We start from the raw sequence: 10,399 nt of genomic DNA on the forward strand, positions 1-10,399 counted from the left end.
ACCGCTGATCTAGGGAGTAGAGAGCTCTGTGATCGACAGGTTGGGAGACCCCTGATCTAGGGAGTAGAGAGCTCTGTGATCGACAGGTTGGGTGACCCCTGATCTAGGGAGTAGAGAGCTCTGTGATCGACAGGTTGGGAGACCCCTGATCTAGGAAGTAGAGAGCTCTGTGATCGACAGGTTGGGAGACCGCTGATCTAGGGAGTAGAGAGCTCTGTGATCGACAGGTTGGGAGACCCCTGATCTAGGAAGTAGAGAGCTCCGTGTGAGGTTCTTACTTGATAATCTGCAGAGAGGAGAGAGACGACACAGCTTCAGCCAGCCCCTCCGCTCCGCTGTCCCCCAGCTTACTGTTCTCCAGACTAGGAGAGGGAGACAGAGAGATTAGACAAACGCCATAATCAACTAGACAACAAAAACGGCGCACCGTTGTCCTGCCGTCACGTCGTCCATTAGTGGGTGCAGTACTCACTCCAGATGTTGAAGACTGTGCAGGGCTGGCAGCAGCTCCAGGAGTTTAGGGAGAGCCAGGGGGCCATTCACTGGACCCAACCTACACACAGAAAACACACAAACCATTGGGTAACTCTTGAGTTATTACCTAGTCAAATTACATTTGTACATTTTAGTCGTTTCTCTTATCCAGAGCGACTTACAGTTAAGTGAGTGCATACATTTTTCATACTGCCCCCCCCCCCCCTGCCGCCCCCGTGGGAAAACGAACCCACAACCCTGGCGTTGCAAGCGCCATGCTCTACCAACTGAGCTACAGGGGGGACTATAAAATCAAATCAAAGTTTGACTTATTACCTAGTCAAATCAACGTTTATTGACTTATTAGCTAGTGTTAAATCAAGTGAAAAGTTTATTGAGTTTTATTACCTAGTGATAGGGGATTGGGTTTAGTAATGATACTCACTCAAACTCCAGCTTGTGGAGATCTCTGACTGCAGGTATGCCCTCCCCAAGGACACCATGTGACAGGCTGAAATGATGACGGACAAATCATCACGTTTTTGGAACATACCGGTATGTATATATATACTGTATGAGGATGTATTGTAGATGGCTGTAACTAGAGCTGGTTGATATATACTGTAGGGGATGTATTGTAGATGGCTGTAACTAGAGCTGGTTGATATATACTGTAGGGGATGTATTGTAGATGGCTGTAACTAGAGCTGGTTGATATATACTGTAGGGGATGTATTGTAGATGGCTGTAACTAGAGCTGGTTGATATATACTGTAGGGGATGTATTGTAGATGGCTGTAACTAGAGCTGGTTGATATATACTGTAGGGGATGTATTGTAGATGGCTGTAACTAGAGCAGGGTTGATATATACTGTAGGGGATGTATTGTAGATGGCTGTAACTAGAGCAGGGTTGATATATACTGTAGGGGGTGTATTGTAGATGGCTGTAACTAGAGCTGGTTGATATATACTGTAGGGGATGTATTGTAGATGGCTGTAACTAGAGCTGGTTGATATATACTGTAGGGGATGTATTGTAGATGGCTGTAACTAGAGCTGGTTGATATATACTGTAGGGGATGTATTGTAGATGGCTGTAACTAGAGCTGGTTGATATATACTGTAGGGGATGTATTGTAGATGGCTATAACTACAGCAGGGTTGATATATACTGTAGGGGATGTATTGTAGATGGCTGTAACTAGAGCTGGGTTGATATATACTGTAGGGGATGTATTGTAGATGGCTGTAACTAGAGCTGGTTGATATATACTGTAGGGGATGTATTGTAGATGGCTGTAACTAGAGCTGGTTGATATATACTGTAGGGGATGTATTGTAGATGGCTGTAACTAGAGCTGGTTGATATATACTGTATGAGGATGTATTGTAGATGGCTGTAACTAGAGCTGGTTGATATATACTGTAGGGGATGTATGGTAGATGGCTGTAACTAGAGCTGGTTGATATATACTGTAGGGGATGTATTGTAGATGGCTGTAACTACAGCAGGGTTGATATATACTGTAGGGGATGTATTGTAGATGGCTGTAACTAGAGCTGGGTTGATATATACTGTAGGGGATGTATTGTAGATGGCTGTAACTAGAGCTGGTTGATATATACTGTAGGGGATGTATTGTAGATGGCTGTAACTAGAGCAGGGTTGATATATACTGTAGGGGATGTATTGTAGATGGCTGTAACTAGAGCTGGGTTGATATATACTGTAGGGGATGTATTGTAGATGGCTGTAACTAGAGCTGGTTGATATATACAGTAGGGGATGTATTGTAGATGGCTGTAACTAGAGCAGGGTTGATATATACTTTAGGGGATGTATTGTAGATGGCTGTAACTAGAGCAGGGTTGATATATACTGTAGGGGATGTATTGTAGATGGCTGTAACTAGAGCAGGGTTGATATATACTGTAGGGGATGTATTGTAGATGGCTGTAACTAGAGCTGGTTGATATATACTGTAGGGGATGTATTGTAGATGGCTGTAACTAGAGCAGGGTTGATATATACTGTAGGGGATGTATTGTAGATGGCTGTAACTAGAGCTGGGTTGATATATACTGTAGGGGATGTATTGTAGATGGCTGTAACTAGAGCTGGTTGATATATACTGTAGGGGATGTATTGTAGATGGCTGTAACTAGAGCTGGTTGATATATACTGTAGGGGGTGTATTGTAGATGGCTGTAGCTAGAGCTGGTTGATATATACTGTAGGGGATGTATTGTAGATGGCTGTAACTAGAGCTGGTTGATATATACTGTAGGGGATGTATTGTAGATGGCTGTAACTATAGTTGGTTGATATATACTGTAGGGGATGTATTGTAGATGGCTGTAACTAGAGCTGGTTGATATATACTGTATGGGGATGTATTGTAGATGGCTGTAACTAGAGCTGGTTGATATATACTGTAGGGGATGTATTGTAGATGGCTGTAACTAGAGCAGGGTTGATATATACTGTATGAGGATGTATTGTAGATGGCTGTAACTAGAGCTGGTTGATATATACTGTAGGGGATGTATTGTAGATGGCTGTAACTAGAGCTGGTTGATATATACTGTATGGGGATGTATTGTAGATGGCTGTAACTACAGCAGGGTTGATATATACTGTAGGGGATGTATTGTAGATGGCTGTAACTAGAGCAGGGTTGATATATACTGTAGGGGATGTATTGTAGATGGCTGTAACTAGAGCAGGGTTGATATATACTGTAGGGGATGTATTGTAGATGGCTGTAGCTAGAGCTGGTTGATATATACTGTAGGGGATGTATTGTAGATGGCTGTAACTAGAGCTGGTTGATATATACTGTAGGGGATGTATTGTAGATGGCTGTAACTAGAGCAGGGTTGATATATACTGTAGGGGATGTATTGTAGATGGCTGTAACTAGAGCTGGTTGATATATACTGTAGGGGATGTATTGTAGATGGCTGTAACTAGAGCTGGGTTGATATATACTGTAGGGGATGTATTGTAGATGGCTGTAACTAGAGCTGGTTGATATATACTGTAGGGGATGTATTGTAGATGGCTGTAACTAGAGCTGGTTGATATATACTGTAGGGGATGTATTGTAGATGGCTGTAACTAGAGCTGGTTGATATATACTGTATGGGATGTATTGTAGATGGCTGTAACTACAGCAGGGTTGATAAATACTGTAGGGGATGTATTGTAGATGGCTGTAACTAGAGCAGGGTTGATATATACTGTAGGGGATGTATTGTAGATGGCTGTAACTAGAGCTGGTTGATATATACTGTAGGGGATGTATTGTAGATGGCTGTAACTAGAGCTGGTTGATATATACTGTAGGGGATGTATTGTAGATGGCTGTAACTAGAGCTGGTTGATATATACTGTATGAGGATGTATTGTAGATGGCTGTAACTAGAGTTGGTTGATATATACTGTAGGGGATGTATTGTAGATGGCTGTAACTAGAGCAGGGTTGATATATACTGTATGGGATGTATTGTAGATGGCTGTAACTAGAGCTGGGTTGATATATACTGTAGGGGATGTATTGTAGATGGCTGTAACTAGAGCTGGTTGATATATACTGTAGGGGATGTATTGTAGATGGCTGTAACTAGGGCTTGTTGATATATACTGTAGGGGATGTATTGTAGATGGCTGTAACTAGAGCTGGTTGATATATACTGTAGGGGATGTATTGTAGATGGCTGTAACTAGAGCTGGTTGATATATACTGTAGGGGATGTATTGTAGATGGCTGTAACTAGAGCAGGGTTGATATATACTGTAGGGGATGTATTGTAGATCGCTGTAACTAGAGCTGGTTGATATATACTGTATGGGATGTATTGTAGATGGCTGTAACTACAGCAGGGTTGATATATACTGTAGGGGATGTATTGTAGATGGCTGTAACTAGAGCTGGTTGATATATACTGTAGGGGATGTATTGTAGATGGCTGTAACTAGAGCTGGTTGATATATACTGTAGGGGATGTATTGTAGATGGCTGTAACTAGAGCTGGTTGATATATACTGTAGGGGATGTATTGTAGATGGCTGTAACTAGGGCTGGGTTGATATATACTGTAGGGGATGTATTGTAGATGGCTGTAACTAGAGCAGGGTTGATATATACTGTAGGGGATGTATTGTAGATGGCTGTAACTAGAGCTGGGTTGGTATATACTGTAGGGGATGTATTGTAGATGGCTGTAACTAGAGCTGGTTGATATATACTGTATGAGGATGTATTGTAGATGGCTGTAACTAGAGCTGGTTGATATATACTGTAGGGGATGTATTGTAGATGGCTGTAACTAGAGCTGGGTTGATTATACTGTATGGGGATGTATTGTAGATGGCTGTAACTAGAGCTGGTTGATATATACTGTAGTGGATGTATTGTAGATGGCTGTAACTAGAGCTGGTTGATATATACTGTAGGGGGTGTATTGTAGATGGCTGTAACTAGAGCAGGGTTGATATATACTGTAGGGGATGTATTGTAGATGGCTGTAACTAGAGCTGGTAGATATATACTGTAGGGGATGTATTGTAGATGGCTGTAACTAGAGCTGGGTTGATATATACTGTAGGGGATGTATTGTAGATGGCTGTAACTAGAGCAGGGTTGATATATACTGTAGGGGATGTATTGTAGATGGCTGTAACTAGAGCTGGGTTGATATATACTGTAGGGGATGTATTGTAGATGGCTGTAACTAGAGCTGGGTTGATATATACTGTAGGGGATGTATTGTAGATGGCTGTAACTAGAGCTGGTTGATATATACTGTAGGGGATGTATTGTTGATGGTTGTAACTAGAGCTGGTTGATATATACTGTAGGGGATGTATTGTAGATGGCTGTAACTAGAGCTGGTTGATATATACTGTAGGGGATGTATTGTTGATGGTTTTAAGTAGAGCTGGTTGATATATACTGTAGGGGATGTATTGTAGATGGCTGTAACTAGAGCTGGTTGATATATACTGTAGGGGATGTATTGTAGATGGCTGTAACTAGAGCTGGGTTGATTATACTGTATGGGGATGTATTGTAGATGGCTGTAACTAGAGCTGGTTGATATATACTGTAGGGGATGTATTGTAGATGGCTGTAACTAGAGCTGGTTGATATATACTGTAGGGGGTGTATTGTAGATGGCTGTAACTAGAGCAGGGTTGATATATACTGTAGGGGATGTATTGTAGATGGCTGTAACTAGAGCTGGTAGATATATACTGTAGGGGGTGTATTGTAGATGGCTGTAACTAGAGCAGGGTTGATATATACTGTAGGGGATGTATTGTAGATGGCTGTAACTAGAGCTGGTTGATATATACTGTAGGGGATGTATTGTAGATGGTTGTAACTAGAGCAGGGTTGATATATACTGTAGGGGATGTATTGTAGATGGCTGTAACTAGAGCATGGTTGATATATACTGTAGGGGATGTATTGTAGATGGCTGTAACTAGAGCTGGTTGATATATACTGTAGGGGATGTATTGTAGATGGCTGTAACTAGAGCTGGTTGATATATACTGTAGGGGATGTATTGTAGATGGCTGTAACTAGAGCTGGTTGATATATACTGTATGAGGATGTATTGTAGATGGCTGTAACTAGAGCTGGGTTGATATATACTGTAGGGGATGTATTGTAGATGGCTGTAACTAGAGCTGGTTGATATATACTGTAGGGGATGTATTGTAGATGGCTGTAACTAGAGCTGGGTTGATATATACTGTAGGGGATGTATTGTAGATGGCTGTAACTAGAGCAGGGTTGATATATACTGTAGGGGATGTATTGTAGATGGCTGTAACTAGAGCTGGGTTGATATATACTGTAGGGGATGTATTGTAGATGGCTGTAACTAGAGCAGGGTTGATATATACTGTAGGGGATGTATTGTAGATGGCTGTAACTAGAGCTGGGTTGATATATACTGTATGAGGATGTATTGTAGATGGCTGTAACTAGAGCAGGGTTGATATATACTGTAGGGGATGTATTGTAGATGGCTGTAACTAGAGCAGGGTTGATATATACTGTATGAGGATGTATTGTAGATGGCTGTAACTAGAGCAGGGTTGATATATACTGTAGGGGATGTATTGTAGATGGCTGTAACTAGAGCTGGGTTGGTTGATATATACTGTAGGGGATGTATTGTAGATGGCTGTAACTAGAGCAGGGTTGGTTGATATATACTGTAGGGGATGTATTGTAGATGGCTGTAACTAGAGCTGGTTGATATATACTGTATGAGGATGTATTGTAGATGGCTGTAACTAGAGCTGGGTTGATATATACTGTAGGGGATGTATTGTAGATGGCTGTAACTAGAGCTGGTTGATATATACTGTAGGGGATGTATTGTAGATGGCTGTAACTAGAGCTGGGTTGATATATACTGTAGGGGATGTATTGTAGATGGCTGTAACTAGAGCAGGGTTGATATATACTGTAGGGGATGTATTGTAGATGGCTGTAACTAGAGCTGGGTTGATATATACTGTAGGGGATGTATTGTAGATGGCTGTAACTAGAGCAGGGTTGATATATACTGTAGGGGATGTATTGTAGATGGCTGTAACTAGAGCTGGGTTGATATATACTGTATGAGGATGTATTGTAGATGGCTGTAACTAGAGCAGGGTTGATATATACTGTAGGGGATGTATTGTAGATGGCTGTAACTAGAGCAGGGTTGATATATACTGTATGAGGATGTATTGTAGATGGCTGTAACTAGAGCAGGGTTGATATATACTGTAGGGGATGTATTGTAGATGGCTGTAACTAGAGCTGGGTTGGTTGATATATACTGTAGGGGATGTATTGTAGATGGCTGTAACTAGAGCAGGGTTGGTTGATATATACTGTAGGGGATGTATTGTAGATGGCTGTAACTAGAGCAGGGTTGATATATACTGTAGGGGATGTATTGTAGATGGCTGTAACTAGAGCTGGTTGATATATACTGTAGGGGATGTATTGTAGATGGCTGTAACTAGAGCTGGGTTGGTTGATATATACTGTAGGGGATGTATTGTAGATGGCTGTAACTGGAGCAGGGTTGATATATACTGTAGGGGATGTATTGTAGATGGCTGTAACTAGAGCTGGTTGATATATACTGTAGGGGATGTATTGTAGATGGCTGTAACTAGAGCTGGGTTGATATATACTGTAGGGGATGTATTGTAGATGGCTGTAACTAGAGCTGGTTGATATATACTGTAGGGGATGTATTGTAGATGGCTGTAACTAGAGCTGGTTGATATATACTGTAGGGGATGTATTGTAGATGGCTGTAACTAGAGCAGGGTTGGTTGATATATACTGTAGGGGATGTATTGTAGATGGCTGTAACTAGAGCAGGGTTGATATATACTGTAGGGGATGTATTGTAGATGGCTGTAACTAGAGCTGGGTTGATATATACTGTAGGGGATGTATTGTAGATGGCTGTAACTACAGCAGGGTTGATATATACTGTAGGGGATGTATTGTAGATGGCTGTAACTAGAGCTGGTTGATATATACTGTAGGGGATGTATTGTAGATGGCTGTAACTAGAACTGGTTGATATATACTGTAGGGGATGTATTGTAGATGGCTGTAACTAGAGCTGGGTTGATATATACTGTAGGGGATGTATTGTAGATGGCTGTAACTAGAGCTGGGTTGATATATACTGTAGGGGATGTATTGTAGATGGCTGTAACTAGAGCTGGTTGATATATACTGTATGGGATATATTGTAGATGGCTGTAACTAGAGCAGGGTTGATATATACTGTAGGGGATGTATTGTAGATGGCTGTAACTAGAGCTGGTAGATATATACTGTAGGGGATGTATTGTAGATGGCTGTAACTAGAGCTGGTTGATATATACTGTAGGGGATGTATTGTAGATGGCTGTAACTAGAGCTGGTTGATATATACTGTAGGGGATGTATTGTAGATGGCTGTAACTAGAGCTGGTAGATATATACTGTAGGGGATGTATTGTAGATGGCTGTAACTAGAGCTGGTTGATATATACTGTAGGGGATGTATTGTAGATGGCTGTAACTAGAGCAGGGTTGATATATACTGTAGGGGATGTATTGTAGATGGCTGTAACTAGAGCAGGGTTGATATATACTGTAGGGGATGTATTGTAGATGGCTGTAACTAGAGCTGGGTTGGTTGATATATACTGTAGGGGATGTATTGTAGATGGCTGTAACTAGAGCAGGGTTGGTTGATATATACTGTAGGGGATGTATTGTAGATGGCTGTAACTAGAGCTGGTTGATATATACTGTATGAGGATGTATTGTAGATGGCTGTAACTAGAGCTGGGTTGATATATACTGTAGGGGATGTATTGTAGATGGCTGTAACTAGAGCTGGTTGATATATACTGTAGGGGATGTATTGTAGATGGCTGTAACTAGAGCTGGGTTGATATATACTGTAGGGGATGTATTGTAGATGGCTGTAACTAGAGCTGGGTTGATATATACTGTAGGGGATGTATTGTAGATGGCTGTAACTAGAGCAGGGTTGATATATACTGTAGGGGATGTATTGTAGATGGCTGTAACTAGAGCTGGGTTGATATATACTGTATGAGGATGTATTGTAGATGGCTGTAACTAGAGCAGGGTTGATATATACTGTAGGGGATGTATTGTAGATGGCTGTAACTAGAGCAGGGTTGATATATACTGTATGAGGATGTATTGTAGATGGCTGTAACTAGAGCAGGGTTGATATATACTGTAGGGGATGTATTGTAGATGGCTGTAACTAGAGCTGGGTTGGTTGATATATACTGTAGGGGATGTATTGTAGATGGCTGTAACTAGAGCAGGGTTGGTTGATATATACTGTAGGGGATGTATTGTAGATGGCTGTAACTAGAGCAGGGTTGATATATACTGTAGGGGATGTATTGTAGATGGCTGTAACTAGAGCTGGTTGATATATACTGTAGGGGATGTATTGTAGATGGCTGTAACTAGAGCTGGGTTGGTTGATATATACTGTAGGGGATGTATTGTAGATGGCTGTAACTGGAGCAGGGTTGATATATACTGTAGGGGATGTATTGTAGATGGCTGTAACTAGAGCTGGTTGATATATACTGTAGGGGATGTATTGTAGATGGCTGTAACTAGAGCTGGGTTGATATATACTGTAGGGGATGTATTGTAGATGGCTGTAACTAGAGCTGGTTGATATATACTGTAGGGGATGTATTGTAGATGGCTGTAACTAGAGCTGGTTGATATATACTGTAGGGGATGTATTGTAGATGGCTGTAACTAGAGCAGGGTTGGTTGATATATACTGTAGGGGATGTATTGTAGATGGCTGTAACTAGAGCAGGGTTGATATATACTGTAGGGGATGTATTGTAGATGGCTGTAACTAGAGCTGGGTTGATATATACTGTAGGGGATGTATTGTAGATGGCTGTAACTACAGCAGGGTTGATATATACTGTAGGGGATGTATTGTAGATGGCTGTAACTAGAGCTGGTTGATATATACTGTAGGGGATGTATTGTAGATGGCTGTAACTAGAACTGGTTGATATATACTGTAGGGGATGTATTGTAGATGGCTGTAACTAGAGCTGGGTTGATATATACTGTAGGGGATGTATTGTAGATGGCTGTAACTAGAGCTGGGTTGATATATACTGTAGGGGATGTATTGTAGATGGCTGTAACTAGAGCTGGTTGATATATACTGTATGGGATATATTGTAGATGGCTGTAACTAGAGCAGGGTTGATATATACTGTAGGGGATGTATTGTAGATGGCTGTAACTAGAGCTGGTAGATATATACTGTAGGGGATGTATTGTAGATGGCTGTAACTAGAGCTGGGTTG

General features: G+C 41.2%; 1 protein-coding gene across 1 annotated transcript in view; it reads right to left on the reverse strand.

Annotated features, from left to right (window-relative positions):
- Nucleotides 1–278: 278 nt before the first annotated feature.
- Nucleotides 279–10,399, reverse strand: part of LOC311118529 (MHC class II transactivator-like) — a gene marked incomplete at both ends in the record, with an annotated part of 18,104 nt that continues 7,983 nt past the window's right edge. The window contains 3 exons of the mRNA XM_084193322.1: nt 279–362; nt 473–553; nt 920–985. Of these exons, the coding sequence (XP_084049448.1) occupies nt 279–362; nt 473–553; nt 920–985 (231 nt within the window). The remainder of the gene's footprint in view (nt 363–472; nt 554–919; nt 986–10,399) is intronic.

The sequence above is a fragment of the Coregonus lavaretus genome (genome assembly GCF_964263955.1).
Source record: "Coregonus lavaretus genome assembly, contig: HAP1_SCAFFOLD_6195, whole genome shotgun sequence".
In the NCBI taxonomy this organism is placed as follows: Eukaryota; Metazoa; Chordata; class Actinopteri; order Salmoniformes; family Salmonidae; genus Coregonus; species Coregonus lavaretus.